We start from the raw sequence: 17,750 nt of genomic DNA on the forward strand, positions 1-17,750 counted from the left end.
TTAAAAGCCTCAACACATTTAGAGACTTAAAGTCACACTCAGTCTCCCAGAGAGTGGGGAGGGGTGTAAACAATTAGAGAAACGTTTCTATTCCCCCCTCAACTAAAACTTGTGAGTCGTCACATGGGGCCATTACTACCCTTTGTTGTTCGACTGAATAAAGATGCCCTACTTTCCCCATCTCTCGTTTACTCAGTTATTAGGTCACGCACCAGCCGAAGAGTGAAGCCTAAAACACTAGGCGCTGTCTAACAAAAAGCCCTTTCACTGCTCTTAAATGTGCGAAACTGAACATTCAGCATGTTCGCGCCGTTTCCACAAAGACTCCTTCACACGCGTGTGCCCTTGCAGCTTCTTTCAAGTGAAACTCAAGAATAATCACACAGAGCAGAAAACTCACCTTGCCGTTAAGGTTGGGCACAGTGTTGGGCTGAATGAGTCGCCGCCGCCGGCAGCTGATTAGCGGCCGCGTACGTGCAGCCACGCATGTGCTGTCGTAGGCCGACGGCTGCTGATGCTTGGCGTCTGTGCTCTCTGCCATCCTACAACACGGAGAGAAGATTTAGCACCTGTTAAAAGCTGGCGTGCTCGTAGCTGTGAGTGCATCTCATTAGCTTAAAACTCATCAATGTGACTTTAGCTGCCAGATGTGCTACACCTCAGAGATAGCAGACTGTACTAGCAGCTGTACAGTCTGTATGATACAGTGCCCAAAGTATTATAAACTTTGCAAAACAAAAAACTGCAAATATTTAAAAAAAAAAAAATTAAAAAAATCGAAATCACTGAGCACATCAAGCATCCTAAACTCTGGATTCAGGCTTCAAGATAATAACAAGACATGTGAGCTGACCCTATGTGACAGGATTACAAATAACCATCTGTGAGGACATTTTCACACTCTTTCTTGTGTTTGGAACAATACTTAATCTAATGTATTATAGAGTCTGAATATTTCAGGATGTAACTTCAACAGTTTCCACACACAAACATTGGACACACAATTCAATACATTGTCCTATGACACCTTTTTATTATAATTAATTAAAGTCAACTGGTGCCCCTTCAGAAACCTTAGCATGAACCTACACAATAAAAATTTACCTTGGGATGCGGTTGTAGCACCATACGAGTGGGTTGAAATTTGGTGCATTTTCAGAGCAACTCAATTCTACACCCACTCCAAGTGACTCTAACCCACAGGTTCAGGAGCAAAACTGCACCAATTTTAATGTCTATGATGTAGAGGCACATAAACAAGCGTTCGCTACAGAAAACTTTATCCAAAATACACTTTTCACAGGTCAGTATGTGATAGGAGATTTCTTTTGTGTTAACAGAGCTTAAATGTAATTTTCAGGGCTGACAATTTCTTGTAAATATCACATTTACTTGAAAAAGAGGAAACTCCGATTCACCCATCGACGTTTAAAGAGCCTGTATTTAGCAAATTATTCACAGCATGAAGGTAAAATTCTGTACTGCTTCATTAAAATCCACTGAAGTCATTACTGAAAGTAAAGCCGATTCTGTCAGGTGGCTTCCTATTTGGTTACCGTAATTTTAAAAAGAATGACTTATTCTCATATGGCACTAACAACAGGAGATGGCCTGCTTTAGAAACCTTCATCAGCAATGAGGAAGCTGCCTGAGCACAGCGTGTAGGAGGCTGAGCTCACACGATTATTACTCACTTCATTCTCACAGAGGTCATTACAGTTAATTAAAATGAAACTAAAACCAAAACCAGGTGAAAAACAACCTATGCACACTTACAAAAACAAATGTTATGTAGATTTTTGTACAGAAGTTCACTGACACATATCTACAGGACTGTGTCCACTGACTGCGTGAAATGAAAAAAAATAACTGAAACTAATAATCAAAACAAAACCGAAACGGAGAAAATCATCCTGAAAACTAAACACAACAGAAACAAAAATAAACTAAATAAAAATCCCTGATTCAAACACGGGTGCAGTTCAACAAACTTTGCACTATTGAGCTGGAGGTTAAAGTTTCATGTTTCATGTTCATGTTTCATGTCTCATCAGGCGGCATCTAGCAGCTACACTTTCACATTTGCTAAGAAAAAAATGAGTTCAGGGAAGCTGATGTTTAGAAGATGTGCCAGTTTTTTTTTAAAAAAATGCAGTATTAAGACTACAAAAAACAAAAGTCACAGACAAAGCTTTGTCCATAGTGGATATTGTGATTGCGTGAAAAGCACATGAGACAAATATTATAGTTGGGTCCATTTATTACCACAGCAAAACACCACTATGCAAAGATGACTAACGTGGATGTTTTTCCAGCTGAAATGTCTGCTGTGAAAAAGGTTAATTACTTTTCTACTAATCACTCCAGCTAAAATCAGCATCTCTCTAACTGCAAATCCAAACGAAGGACTCCCCTCTCGCGTTTCCTGGAAAGGCAGCGAGCCTTTCCGAGAACTCAAAATGAGGTAATCATTAGCAGCTGTACCTGCTGAGGACGCCGTTGACTGGCTGCCCGTTTTGACCTTTCCAAGGGCCCGGCTCTGTGCTGCTGATATGGGCGGTGCCCGTATGCTCCAGACGTTCTGAACCGGCGTCCTGCATCGACAGATAAGACCAAAACCAGTTAGACTACACCTCGTGTTAACTGGCAGGCTGACCACGCTGAACACTCAGGCAGCCAGCGGTATTTCAGGAAACTGCATTAGAGACAAACTAAATCATCTTGGTCCTGTGGCCTTGAATTATTCAGTCCAGATTTGGGCTAAGGCCTTCACTCTCCCAAGGCTTAAACCATCAAGATAAAAAACCTGAAGCACTTTTTCCGCAAGCTTTTACACAAGTGAACAGTTTCATGATTCCAGTCAACCTTGTCTCATTTCACAAACATCTGCTCCACATTTCTCTATCATTTCAACTCAATAGCTGAGCGTGTGTTAATTTGTACTTTACGTCTTTGCAACATTTTGATATTTTTATTTTAAACAGTTTTTTAAAAGCTTGTGTTAAATATGTCAAGTATAATGAAACGTGCTACTATAAACAACTGCCATTTATATAGCAGCTTTGCTATCAAATCGGATTACCTTAAAGACAGAAAAACATTTAATTTAATGAGGTTCAACATGCAGTAGAGCAAATGTACACCGCTGCAATGGGAGGCTGCACAGCTGCAGCTGAACAGACATAAACAATTTAAACACCCAGACAGGCCGACTCATCAAGAGAAATTATTTGGATCTGAGGGTTAGGGAGCTTTTTTTCCTTTCTAAACTGCTTTGATTCGGTCAGACCTGAGGAACAGATAAGAACACAATTTCCCGTGAACACTTACCATTTCATTTCCACCTGTGTGAAAACAAACAAGCTCAATATTTCAGTCATTCTCAGGGATAGACTAAAGCAGAGCTGCTTATATTTACCCACTAACACAGCATCCGAAGATCAAAGTGCTGAATAAAGGCTACAACTAATATTCATTCATTAATATTTATTTATCTTTACATTATACACTTGAGCCAAGAATGAATGGGGTTATTTATAAGAATTGATGAAGGCTAAAGATTTTATCTTGCACCATTTTCTATTTGTTGGAAGAACAAGAAGAAAATTTTGTAACCTTACTGCTGTCTAATTTTGTTTTTGTATTCTTCCCTTTGTATTCACAAAAACTGATCTGAGGCTCGCCTCTTACATAAATCTTTAAACTCATCTTCATTCAAAAATAATCCCTTTGTTAAGCTTTCAGTTCATCTCGGTTCATCCTCCGTCTTAAACAGTTTCAACTTATTCTGATTAGTTGTGCATCTCAAAAATAAGGTTTGGACAGTTGGTGGGTGGAGCTTGTGCAACTTGCAGCCAGAGCTGTGTACCTGAGATGATGGGATCAGCCTTGCTAAGTAAGAAAAGGGGGGCTATGAAAACCGTGTCAGCGGTTGTATTTTAATGCAGGCAAAATGTTTTTCTAAATCAAAAGAATATAAAAATAGTAAAAATTGCCATTTTAACTGATAACAGTCTGTCTAATCTATCCAAGATAGTGGCTGGGTTGATTAAAGACAACCTCTGTCTTGAACTGTTTACTGCTTTATGAGACTGACTCACAGGGATTACTCGTGCATACAGTGACCTCATTTTTTTAAATGTTTGTCCTATTTCATGTGACCATGTACAAATGCAACAATACATGTGACAGAAATTATGTAAAAACAATAAAAAGGTCAACAAAAAGAATAAAAACAATGGTTTTAAGCCACTAGCAGCTACTGTTCTATTAAAAAGACAATTTTTAAAGAAACAAATCTGTTTACCTGAGTGTTTACAGGCTCTGCTTTTACTTCTGTCCCACCTGCAAGCACCCCACTTGGCGAAACACCTCCCAGCTCTACTGAGCCCTGAGAAATCGAGAGATGAGAGTTATACTTTCAATTCAAAGATAAAGAAATTAATACAAGTTAAAATGCATCACAGAGCTTCTTCATCCTACAGTGTCAGTGGAAATACACATAAAAGGACTCTTTTCTGATTTTATTACACTTGATGGAAGATTTTTCTGCACATCAGAGAAAAAAAAACTAAAATGCACAGACGTGTCTAATAAATGGAAGGACCGACCTTGCTGGCGCGGATCTGTCTGTAAATGTCCGTCTGCTGCCGGATGCGGTACTCCAAGTCCGAGATGTGGGCCTGGAGCCAGTTCCAGTGGCTGATGATGGCAGCTCTCTCCACGGTGTAGCGGCTCTCTGCTCGCTTCCATCTGCAGGGGGGGATGACACGAGTATTTAAGTTATGGTCAACAGAAGATACTCTGGGTGATAGTGATTTATGTCACGTGTGTCCAGATCAAATCTACTCTTCACTACTTTAGGTTCTATTTATTTGAGCCAAACCAGCTGTAGCAATGGTTTGAATTCCACAGACACATTGAACTAGACAGACAGGCACACCTAAAAAAAAAAGCCAACGGGCTAATACAGAATACAACAAAAAGGAAGGTTTATGCTGCAGGCAGACAATCTGAACTGAGGCATCAGGACCTCTGATGGATTTCGATCCACCAGTCTGAGGAGATGAGCCAGGCAAAAAAAACCCAGTGAAATCTAAAACCACGTTCTTATAAGCTTCCTTTTATGTGATGCTGTATCTCTCACCATTTTTTCATCTCCCTTTTAGGACTCTATCATATAAATAAAGTTCTTATTTACTACTACATCTTTACTGCGAGTAAATGCCCTGTGTTAGCCATGTGTCTTAAATGTGCTGTTATTTTGGTGTTTAAATTCACACATATGCACAAAGATAAGGAACAACCAATAGCAAGGAAGAGTCTCGAAGCTGATGCACTGAAAAGAGTCAAATCAAAGTACGGAGGAGCTGAGGGGGGTTTCAAAAGGCTGCAATGTACAAGTAGTTTTTTTTTTGTTTTTTTTAAGTACTTTGTTTTTAATGAAACTTTCTACACACCTTGTTAAGCCTTACAAACATATGTGCAAGATCAAAGTTAAAGATTAATCATTGTGCTTTGATTGCAAGGTCTAATTCAGGCTTGTGAAACAAGCGAGTTGCTTTCATGGTCTTATCTTGTTCAATTGTCCTTAGGTTGGACTGGGGTGGGGGACAAAAACAAACTAATTTCTTTTCACAAAGGTCAAATTAAATAGAAACACCAATGAAAAACAACTTTATATCCAAGGCTGTAATTTTAAATAAAAAGGACTAAACAGCCTATGAAGTGAAACAACATATTTATCTCACTGAGATTAATTACTCATCCTGTCCACTCAACTGAATTGTGGTGAACTTCAAACTCACATAATCTTTATTTATTGAGCTTTCTCATGTAAAAATCCCCCAACCTCACACCAGGAAACAACTTGATAAGCAGCATGTTTTATTATTGCAGTTTGATGTTCATAGGTCACATGTAGGTTTTAACACAGCCAGCTGATGAAGGCTCAAAACATATCAACAGACTATTGTGTGAAAAAGAAAACACACCTAATTTACTGAAACTGTGGGACAGTATTATTTTCTTTTATAAAGGATGTTTCAGTGTACACTCTGCTACTAAAGGAGGTAATAAAGGAAGCACTGAAGCACCCTTCCTTAGCATTTAAGGAATTCAAACAGCTTTTATTGTGTCTGCCACACAGACACCTCCAGGTCATTTCAATCAGCAACCTTCATAAGAAAAAACGACCAGTCGGCATCAGCCCTCATCTCGCTGGGACCCAGTGTGGACTTTAGTGAAGCTCCACTTATTTATGCAACTGGTCTTCAACTACAGTTATTAGTCTGTTCCCAGTTTATATAAGTACTTTCCGGTGTTTTACTGAACTATTATTAAACACTAAAATTGATTATTTGGAGCATTTCCGCTGTCAGACTGCAGAGGTCAGTGAATCAGCGTTATAGCAGAGCTCCCAGCAGTGGCAGCTGCAGGCAGCCTGGAAAAGCATTAGAGTCAAAAAATAACATGATTAGGCATGCATTATAAATATGTGGAGAAATTAAAAATTAAAGAAAAAAAGAACTGGGGGTTTCCACTGCAGGGGTATGCTCTGTGAGAAAGGAACGAGTGCCAGCTGAGAGCAGGGTACTCCATTTTACCAGTATGACACACAGAATGGCCATTTCAAAGGCAGACATGAGAGGAAAATGTCTGCTCCTGCACAGTGCGGAAGCAACCACAGAGGGCGCCATTTCTTCCAAAGACAGGGCCGCAGAGGCTGTGGATGAACAATGAAGGTAATGACTCAGATAGCAGACAAAGATAGACCTTGCACTCCCTCTTTTTCCTCTCTTCCCCACACACCCTAACCTGTTTTCAATTTCCAGAGCCTCCACCAGGGCAGAGGTAGATGGGAGAGAAAGACAAGGGAGATGGGAAGGGTCGCTCTGGCAGTCTGGAGAGGAACAGACAGGCCTTAAAAGCAAATCTACAGGGCACAGGGTGCAGGAGGGGGGTGGGGCTGGGTGCAGACGCTGGAATAACCAATAATCCAACCAAGAATCCCGCCTTACTGAGGTGCTGAGCAGAAACAGAGCTCCTCTGGCAGATGACGTCCATCACGGAGCCGATCAGTGCAATCAGAGACATTCCGATTTCTTCCTTGACACATCTGCTAGTCTTATGTCCCCGTTCACTACGACATAGTATGGAGGACAATGCTGTAAATACAGCTGCAGTGTTTCCTGCTGGCACTACTTCCTGTTGCTGTTACACACACACACACACACACACACACACACACACACGATCAGTTCCATTTAGTCCCTTTGAATTAGAAGTATCAAACATGAGACCCAGGACCTAAAGCCAGCTCACCAAAGGGTCCAAATTCAGCCTACTTGATGTCCAACTGCAGTAAAGGTACTGACTGACATTCTGGAGAGTCTTGCACGCAAGTACAATTGGTCCTCTTATAATCATTAAAATAATTTGTCTGTCTTGCTTTACTTAGCACAAGCATCAAGTTATATGCACTTAAGGTAAAGAGGGGTGTGTCAAACTGCCACGTCATTTCCTACGGTATTTCTGAGCCACGTGAAAGTTCAGCAACTATTACACAACATAAAAATCTGTTAGAAACTGCAACCAAATAAATTTTAAACATTCTCCAACTGTGACAATCTAAAGTCAAAATCTTGTTTTTAAGCTCTGAGCAAAGGACATCACAGCTAGTAGATGAGCCTGATATGTAATGTATGTAAAAGAGAGGCCTCTCACATACAGTTTTTAAACAGCCCTAATAAAAGAACATTTCCTCCAGATATTTTCTGTACTCAAGAATTCAAGAGGGCACACAAGCGCTGTTAAATATAATAATAATAATAATAATAATAATAATAATAATAATAATAATAATAATAGGTGACTTATCCAACCCTTTATTCTTCTAGTGTCTGTAACTTTGAAAATATTGATAGCATGAAAGTAAAATTTGGTATGTGTTCATTAAATATGGTTATTATACAAAGATCAGCAGTCACATAAAGACAGCCAAACCACCAAGGCGAGTGAGGATACATCAGCTCCTTAAAAGCAGAAGCAAAACATCACAGACATGATAAGGAAAGGCTGAACGGGAATGAAGAGCTTCAGTCCTTAGGACACCTCATCAGCACTGACAGACAATATCCCAGGTAAGTTAAAATAATCCACTCTGAAAGTGCAGAACAACCTAAAATCAGATAACAGAAGAGAAGCAGCAAGAGCTTCAGCTGCAGTTTACAAAAGCACAAACAGAGCGATCATTACAAGTCCAATGATCTCAATCACCAGGGTGACTGAGGAGGTTGAGAAAGAGGAGGGGTCAGTTAGAAAGAACCCACTACTATCACCCATTCTTTCTCCCAACGAGGAGCTCCTCCCCTCCTCTCTAATCAGGACAAATTTTCCTCCCCCCTCAACTCCCACATACACACACAAAGTGCCAGCAGCAGCCGGTTCGGTGGCCGTTTTCTGGCTGTCAGCAGATTCTCCATTGTGGTGCTTCTCTGGATGCAGCACATATGTCGTCTATAACATAGTGACCCCTTCAAAAACCACCATAATCGCTCAGTAACGCTGCCTCTCAGTAAAGCTCTCTCTCAAAAACCAGCAGGTCCTGATATCCCATCCGCTGGACACATGACGCTGCCTCATGTGAAAACAACCAGTTTTCCTATGGATGTTAATCAGGGGTGCAACAACCCGACATGTGGACCAGACAATGGTCCAATCTTTACTCAAAAAGGCTAGACCTGATATTCAGATTTGGTGTGCAGTAGTTTGGTAACAAAACGATGAGCAGTGCATAGGGATTTCTCACCTGCTAGTAAGGATGAACCAACCTGATATCTTAATCAGATGTTAGTATCCTGATCAGATATTGGTGAACTCAACATACTGACCTAATGGCTGATCTGTTTAATTCCTTTCCACAATGCACTTTTATCTCATCATGAGGTAAGAGCAGCTAGCACAAGCGTTGCATAGAGGATGCCAACAAATGGGAGAGGAAAAAAATGCTTATCATACATGATGTGGTATAAATTGCTTAAGTCACCAATTTATTTCTTGACTATATTGCATTATGCTTAACTGCTCTGTGTGTGTGTGTGTGTGTGTGTGTGTGTGTGTGTGTGTGTGTGTGTGTGTGTAGGGCTGTTCGATATAACGATATATATCGAATAACGATATAAAAACGTCTATCGTTTCATTTTACGCTATCGTTTGTTTCGTGGTGTCGCAAAATAAACTATTTACAGCAATATTTTTTCATCGTTTTGATGGTCACTGTAGTGGCTATATTAATTTCTTAAAGTTCTCCCTTTCTCTTATATTTAATATAACCACACTACAGACAGGCAAGCGCTTGTTTTTATGCGTTGTTGTTAGCAACAACGACGGTTAAACCACAACGTTTCCGCTAGTTTATTTTCCACATAAACCTTTCACAATAAAGCTCAAGATCCTGTTGAGACTTTTCAAAATAAACTGAATCACGTGAAAGATGCAGAGTATTTACGGATAAGAAGCAAAAAAGAGCCGCCAGGTGCTAAAAAAATAAACCTTAGACTCAAACGTTAGAACAGGCTTTTCCCCGCAGCACGCCGTGTAATAAATACTCACAAAGAAAACGGTGGCCATTACAACCTGTCTAAAAATGTATAGTTTCATGCATCAGTTAAAACACTCGACTCTAGGTCCATGACGCCCAGCTGGAAACACTTCACGCAAGTCGAGCTGCCCGAGATTCACAGAATTTACAGAAAATGTTACATTTTTGTGATTTATATCGTTATCGGACGATAGATGTCTTAATATCGGGATATGAGATTTTGGTCATATCGCACAGCCCTGTGTGTGAGAACACAGATGACTCACCTGCTACAGACCAAATCTACCCAGACGTACAAATGAAGTAACCCAAAGATAATGATGTGTTCTCACCGAACATGAATAAACTTTTGTCCTGCATCACACAGTCTACCACTCAAAAGCCACCAGATGAGGAAGAGTACAACTGATGGATGAAATCTAGTTAATGCAACATACTGCCATGAAGTGCTTTCCCTGTACAGCAGCGAAGGGTTTTTGCGATGCAGAATGAAGCAAATTCTTTGCTGAAAATCTCACACTATGAGCGAGACATTTTTGTCTGCGGCTCACTTGTTTACTTTCAGGCCTGTACACAAGGCAGGAGGTAGAAAGACAATTTGGTGGAGCAATTGCTGGGAAGCTATTATTGCAATAATATGCCAATATAATGAATTACATTTTATGCGCAGAGTAAGTAAAGCAATCTTTAAGCTGAACTAGGGCTGCTCAATTAATCGAATTTTAATCACGATTACGATCTGGGCTTTCAACGATCATTAAAAATGACTGAGCCGATTATTAGCCCCTCCCTAATTTATCCGCGACACCTTAAAGGCCGTTCCGTGAAAATATTGTCGGGCATAAACCGGTCCGTGGCGCAAAAAAGGTTGGAGACCGCTGATTAAGAGGACCCGAGGGAAGCTCGGAAAGCTAAGCAGAAGTTATTTGGAGAGTGACTGCCGTTGGTTGAAAAGAGAGTTTAAAAAAAAAAAACTTCAGTGGTGTTGCACACCATTTTATATTATTTTTTTAAAGTCATTGTTAACCCTTTAAAGCCGGTCAGAGCAGCACGCTCCGTTTTGCGTAACTATTTTTAAATCCCTGTAGAACCTGAACCGTGTAAGCTAGCGCAATAATTTGTTTTGCATATGAAACCGGAGGAGTTGTACTTACATCTGATGCCATCAGCTTGTCCTCGGTCACGGTTGCGTTCCACATATAGCTTTGCAAAAATTGCATAAAAAGCGCTTGCAGGAACAAAAACATAATATTCCAGAAACACGCTTTGCCGTTCCTATCAGCTGTTCGTAACACTTCCCACAGTGAAATGATGCACATGCTGTTTTCTTTGCAAATTTGCATCATAGGATTGTTTTTTGTTTTTCCTGCAGTATATAAAAATTGCTGTATCTCCAAAATAAAACTATGAAGACACTCAAAATAAATTTCCTGTTGTTGTAAACTATTTTTTGCAACTTTATTGTATTTAAAGTTTTGAGGGATAAGCCTCTTAAATTTCTCCAAGTAGAAATATATGTAAACAAAACAAAAGCGATTTTCAAATTTTTTTGTAGTTTATTGCACTTTTTTGCAATTTATGTAATTACTATGGACTTAATGCATACATATTATTAAAATATGGGCTATAACAGTTGTATTGATGTATAGCAACTTGAAATGCTCCCACAAATGGCACTACAGCATGTAAAAAAAATAATATAAGCTCTGGTGGACTTGGTTCTATAGTAGGTCTTAAAGGGTTAAATAAATATCGTCAAATAATCGTGATCTCAATTTCAGTGAAAATAATCGTGATTATCATTTTTGCCATAATCGAGCAGCCCTAAGCTGAACTCAATATTGTCTTACGTATAAGTAATGATTCCCAGTGTCCTCCTCAGAATAGGGCTCTGCAGTTAATCTGATTTCATAATCATTTAAAACACGATTATCAGGATAAAAGCGTGTTCTGTTTTTGTCCTTTACTTTTGCCTCTCAAGAAACTCCCCACCAGGCTGTGGTGGGTTTAGTTCAATACACATTAACTTTGTTAGTTTATTCAATAAGATGGTAATCACAGTTCATCTGATTGTTTTTATAATTGTGACTAAGGGAAAATAAAAAATTCTTATGCTCTCACTACTGACCCGTTACTTGTGCCATAACCCCACAGTGAGGAATACAGAAACGCTGGTGGTGGATTAGAACAGAAGACACCTGAAGCCAAAGGTTTAAAAAATATATATGAGTGCATCCTCAACAACTATAATCATCTTTCTGACCACTAGCGCCACAGAGACCGTTTACTTCCATTCCAAATAGAAACACAATTTGGTGAATTAACTGCATGTGGTTGTGTAACAGTTGGCAATTCTAATAACATGTAATCCGAGCCACCATGTTTTGGTTTATCATTTCGTCATTAAAAGCACATGTTGATTACAGTGTGTACTAGGGCTGCTCAATTAATCGAATTTTAATCACGATTACGATCTGGGCTTTCAACGATCATTAAAAATGACTGAGCCGATTATTAGCCCCTCCCTCATTTATCCGCGACACCTTAAAGGCCGGTCCGTGAAAATATTGTCGGGCATAAACCGGTCCGTGGCGCAAAAAAGGTTGGAGACCGCTGATTAAGAGGACCCGAGGGAAGCTCGGAAAGCTAAGCAGAAGTTATTTGGAGAGTGACTGCCGTTGGTTGAAAAGAGAGTTTAAAAAAAAAAAACTTCAGTGGTGTTGCACACCATTTTATATTATTTTTTAAAGTCATTGTTAACCCTTTAAAGCCGGTCAGAGCAGCACGCTCCGTTTTGCGTAACTATTTTTAAATCCCTGTAGAACCTGAACCGTGTAAGCTAGCGCAATAATTTGTTTTGCATATGAAACCGGAGGAGTTGTACTTACATCTGATGCCATCAGCTTGTCCTCGGTCACGGTTTCCTTCCACATATAGCTTTGCAAAAATTGCATAAAAAGCGCTTGCAGGAACAAAAACATAATATTCCAGAAACACGCTTTGCCGTTCCTATCAGCTGTTCGTAACACTTCCCACAGTGAAATGATGCACATGCTGTTTTCTTTGCAAATTTGCATCATAGGATTGTTTTTTGTTTTTCCTGCAGTATATAAAAATTGCTGTATCTCCAAAATAAAACTATGAAGACACTCAAAATAAATTTCCTGTGGTGGGAAACTATTTTTTGCAACTTTATTGTATTTAAAGTTTTGAGGGATAAACCTCTTAAATTTCTCCAAGTAGAAATATATGTAAACAAAACAAAAGCGATTTTCAAATTTTTTTGTAGTTTATTGCACTTTTTTGCAATTTATGTAATTACTATGGACTTAATGCATACATATTATTAAAATATGGGCTATAACAGTTGTATTGATGTATAGCAACTTGAAATGCTCCCACAAATGGCACTACAGCATGTAAAAAAAATAATATAAGCTCTGGTGGACTTGGTTCTATAGTAGGTCTTAAAGGGTTAAATAAATATCGTCAAATAATCGTGATCTCAATTTCAGTGAAAATAATCGTGATTATCATTTTTGCCATAATCGAGCAGCCCTAGTGTGTACAGGCATGTCTGCAGTATGAGAGGGGCTTCGACTGTATCACACTGGACTGCTGGGCATTTTTTTTTAGAAATGAAGCTCACTAATTAATTCTCTTTTTAAACCCACAGGGGGGAAAAAGGTGCCACAAAGGACAGCAAAAATGTGTTTCCACCAACCACAGCCATGAATTCACCTGTGAAGCATAACAGCAAATTAAAAGCAGTATGAGAGGGTACTGAATGAATGTTTTACAAGATTCATCCCAAATAGCCTCATTTTTCCTCAAAAAGGTTGAAAACAGAAAAGCAGTGAAGATGACGCTGCTGTCATTCATGCTGTACTTCGAGAAGCACCTGATCAGGAAATGTAAAAGGTGATGAAAATTGTCCTTTCTTATGCTTCCTTTTATCACCACTATGTTTTAAAAGTTACACAAGCATTTAAAAATAAAAGCTGTCTGTATTTATGCTAAGCTGAAAACTGACAGCAGTCATCCCACCTGAAGCATGCTGAAGGGAACACAAATAGAGAGGTTTCAAAACTAGAAACACATTTACTTCTTTGAAAAGTTAATAGAAAATATGAATTTGTGTTTGTTTTTTGTGGGGATAAGTGAAACTCGACAGTCTTAATACAACTGTAGTACGCATTGTTAGGTTTGTTTTTTCACTTTATCACTCTTACACAACAATACTTAAAATTAGTATAGGACAGACATTAACACAGACTAGGGATTTGTGATTACAGCAAGATTAATATGATTACACGCAGGAAAAACAGCAGCTTCAACTTAGAAGAATTAAGTGGATTTCCATGAACTTTAAATATAATTGAATTACATAAAGAAATATGAACTGAAGTAAACCTGCCACAAGCCTGGCTAAGTGTCATTTTGGACTATTAGTAAAGAAAAAAGGCAGATGATTATCTTAATCATCTTGTTTAATATAAAATTTGATTAACTGCACAGCCAAAGCACAGACAGAACTATTGTGCATGTAAATAAAAGTCATGTCCACCCACGTCACCTGTGATCAGCTGCTTTCTGTGGCACTGATGCACAAATACAGTGAGTGCTAGTTTAAAAGTGTAGGTTTTATCTTAACTTTCTCCCTCCTCTTAACCCATATTTATGATCCGGGTCCAAACTGCATATTGCCATATTATTTAACAGCATCAGCGTCACACACACCCTTGACAGAGCGCCTCCCATAATCTGTAACTTTCCGTAAACTTATGATCTGACATGTGCTCCTGGCTCGCAGCCTGATTGGCAAGCTGTGTGTGGAGGTCAGAGAGGAGCTGGGTCATTGTACTTTTCTCTCTCTTTCATGCGAACAGCTAAATGTAGCACTATCAATATCTTCCAGGAGAGAGACAGTTTAAAAATGTGCACCCACACCCATTCCAACTTGCAGTGATGGCTCGTTTTTTACCTCCACCTTCCTCTCAAGCAGTCTTCAGCAAATGCACACATTTGATACTCAACAGATGTGCCACAAATCCAAAGAGCAGTCATTGAATGTTCATATTTTACTCAGGCTGGCAATAAAGAGAGTGGGCAAGTTAGAGCTGAACTGGAAGAAGACTTCTTCCAGTTCAGGTCAGGAGTGTCAAATCTGACCCAGCGGGTCAAAAAATTCATTAAATGTACTGCTGTTATACTTGGATCACTATTATTTAACCTTAACCCAAAAAATACCTCTGCAAATGTTTCTCTATCATTAAATAAGTACATTATGGAGAACATTTACCAGGTCCATAAGACCAACTGAAAGATCTGCCTCAATTCACTTCCTTAAAAAATTAAAATAAAATGTGCCAGGCAACTGAAGGCATGACAGGAAAGTGCAATTTTAAACATTTCTGTCATTCCTTGAGTCTAAAGATCAGGCTGAAAGGTTACAAAAACTTCCCATGTAATTGTTGTTGTAACTAAACAATAATAGTAACTTCTTTATGAGTGAAAGAATCTATGTAGGAGGTACAAATACTTTTAACTTTCCATATACTTCTAAATCCAGTGGAGTAACACTGAAATCCCTAACCTAACCTTATTTTTAAAAATCTAATTATTAACTTCACTTAGAGCTGGGCGATAGAACGATAACGATATGTATCGCGATATAACTTTTACTCGATAGAGAAATTAAGCTATCGCGATAGACCTCGCCGCTCTTGTCCTCTTAAAATAAAAAATAAAAAATAAAAAAAAGGTCAGCCAATCCAAACTAAGTAGCGCAGAGCCGAACCAATCACAGCCGCAGCGTCACGTCGCGTGACTTGTTACGTACAGCACAAGTGCCAAGCCGCACGTGTGTTTGTTTGGGAAGCAGCCAGCGGGTAATGGAGGAAATGAGTGTGCCGACTAGAAAAATCAACCGAGCGTGACCGAAGAGAAAACAGATGATGGTTCCAATGCCGGAGAGATTGTCGAACGGAAGAGCCATAGAAGTTCCGTAGTGTGAAGGTATTTCGGCTATTTCAAGTCTGACAAAAAACAGAGTAGCGTGCACTGTAAATTGTGCCGAAAGCAAGTCTGGAAATACAATAAACTGGTGCATGCGTCACACTGTGCGCCACGTTATTGTTTCGGTGAAATGAATTTCTACAATACTGTTACTGTTAATTCTACTCTCTGCAGTGTTTAAATGCTTACATATACACACAGTTACTGTCCGTCCACACATACGACTCGGTTCTGCTTCTATGCCCCAGCTTTGTTTACTTTTTCCCACCGAGGCTTCTAGACTTCTGATTGGCCAACATTTCTGCACGGTTAGGAATCTAGCGCCACCTGCTGCTTTGGCATGTTCATAGCAGCGTTTTCCTTCATTTCTGCCTTTATGTGTGGACGGGATTATTTTTTAAAACGAAAAATCTCCGTTTTCAAAAATACCCGTGTACGTGTGGACGTAGCCTCAGTCTCTGACTGGAAGCGCTAATTCGTCATTCGGCTTTTGTCAGACTAAAGTAACTGTTAAAACTGTTTGAAAAGCTCAGCTATACAACAAGGAGAGATTGAGAATTTCCTTTTAGTTCTCAGTTTATTTGATATTGACAAAAGTTAGTCAGTTTTGTCTGTTATTCTGTAAAACAAACTAAGATTTATTTTTAGAATTAATATTTTGTTTCTAAGTGGAATTGACAATTTAGTCTGTTTCGTTTGTTCTATTTTGAAACTTAAACGCTTTAGCGGCTGCCTTTTGTGTAGTTTGCAATATTTGCCTTTATTTATCTGAAAAAGTCTCATGTTCCTTAAGTACATCTACCCTGTTGAACTTATTATGGGAAATAAATATTTAAATAAAAACAAGCTGCTGATTATTTCACATTTTACTTGTGAGCAACGGCACATTTAAATCTTACAAATATAGTTATTTGGCTTATATCGTGATAGATATCGTTATCGCCTGAAATGAAAAAAACATATCGTGATATGAAAAAATCTCATATCGCCCAGCTCTAATTTCACTGCAGTTAAATTGTTTGGCACCACTGATTAAAAACAAGTACTTAATAACTGGAAATGTCAGAGTTTGTTATAATTAAAAAAAGAGAAAAATTTGTTTTTAATTAAGAGGATTATTTTAAACTTTAAATAGAATTCACTGGTTAATTTATGCAAAAGTAAAACACTTACTTCCAAAGTCTAAAATGACAGGAAAATACACAGATTTTTGGATAAGTGAGATTACTTTAACTTTAGTGACCTATGTTCAAGTAGAGCAAGGCTGAGCTTAACACTAAAAACTCTTTAACGTGAGTGTGCTCTAGTGTCTGAAGAAATACATTTTATATATGCAACCCAACTAGCAATGCAGAAGGAAGCTGTGTAGTACAAGTACGAGTTGCACTGTCACAAGAATTTGCATGAATATGTTTTCACGCTGGGACTCATCTGTTGCCAAGTATGTTTTACACTGCAGGAACTGCAGCTGACAGAACAGGGATTATAAAATTGATAAGTATTTAAAACCAAGAGGTTTAAATCAGTCAAATTCATTTCACTTTGATCCATCCACAAATGTAAGTGATTTCCACATCTGTCATTGATCTAAGGGACAGAGTCAGTCCTGAACACAGGAACTATTTAAATGACACAGATTTTCAGGTACATTCACTTTTGTCTATGTGCAACTCCCTCATGTCAGGAGTGGAAATACAGTGTACAGGTCTAGGGCAGTGACCTGGGTGGGAATGAATCGGATTATTTTGCAGGGATTATGTTATCTGGGGAAATATTACTATTATAATACTTGTGTTTATATTTCTTTATTTAGCTTTCTTTTCCTTTTATATTTCACAGCCTTAAGTGTACAGGCTAATTACCCCGAATGTACAGATAATCTGTAATCCTTTTCTTCTCTTTTTGTTTATATGTATAAAGGAAAAACTCTTAATAAAAAGACAGTTTAAATGACACATGTTTCAAGTTTCAGAGCTCTAATGTACAAATTACAAATAAACTACATTGCTGAGAGGTAAAATAAATTAATATTTAATTTGTGAAAGCACAAAAATAAATACCTTCCTGCAGAAATACTCCACAATTACATTTCTCTGTTTATATCCTTTCTAGATCATTATCACACATTCCT

The 17,750-nt window shown here is 38.7% G+C and overlaps 1 protein-coding gene across 3 annotated transcripts in view; it reads right to left on the minus strand.

The window, feature by feature from the left end:
- The window catches only part of LOC146627125 (KAT8 regulatory NSL complex subunit 1-like), a 44,283-nt gene that overhangs the window by 8,646 nt on the left and 17,887 nt on the right, over positions 1-17,750 (minus strand). For all 3 annotated transcript variants that reach the window (XM_085361634.1, XM_085361635.1, XM_085361633.1), the window contains 4 exons: positions 4,611-4,752; positions 4,307-4,390; positions 2,485-2,594; positions 401-542 (listed from right to left, as the gene is read on the minus strand). In XM_085361634.1, coding sequence (XP_085217760.1) covers positions 401-542; positions 2,485-2,594; positions 4,307-4,390; positions 4,611-4,752 — 478 coding nt within the window. The remainder of the gene's footprint in view (positions 1-400; positions 543-2,484; positions 2,595-4,306; positions 4,391-4,610; positions 4,753-17,750) is intronic.

This window comes from Diplotaxodon limnothrissa, linkage group LG8, assembly GCF_057381915.1.
Source record: "Diplotaxodon limnothrissa isolate DT_005_m linkage group LG8, D_limnothrissa_male_GT1.1, whole genome shotgun sequence".
NCBI lineage: Eukaryota > Metazoa > Chordata > Actinopteri > Cichliformes > Cichlidae > Diplotaxodon > Diplotaxodon limnothrissa.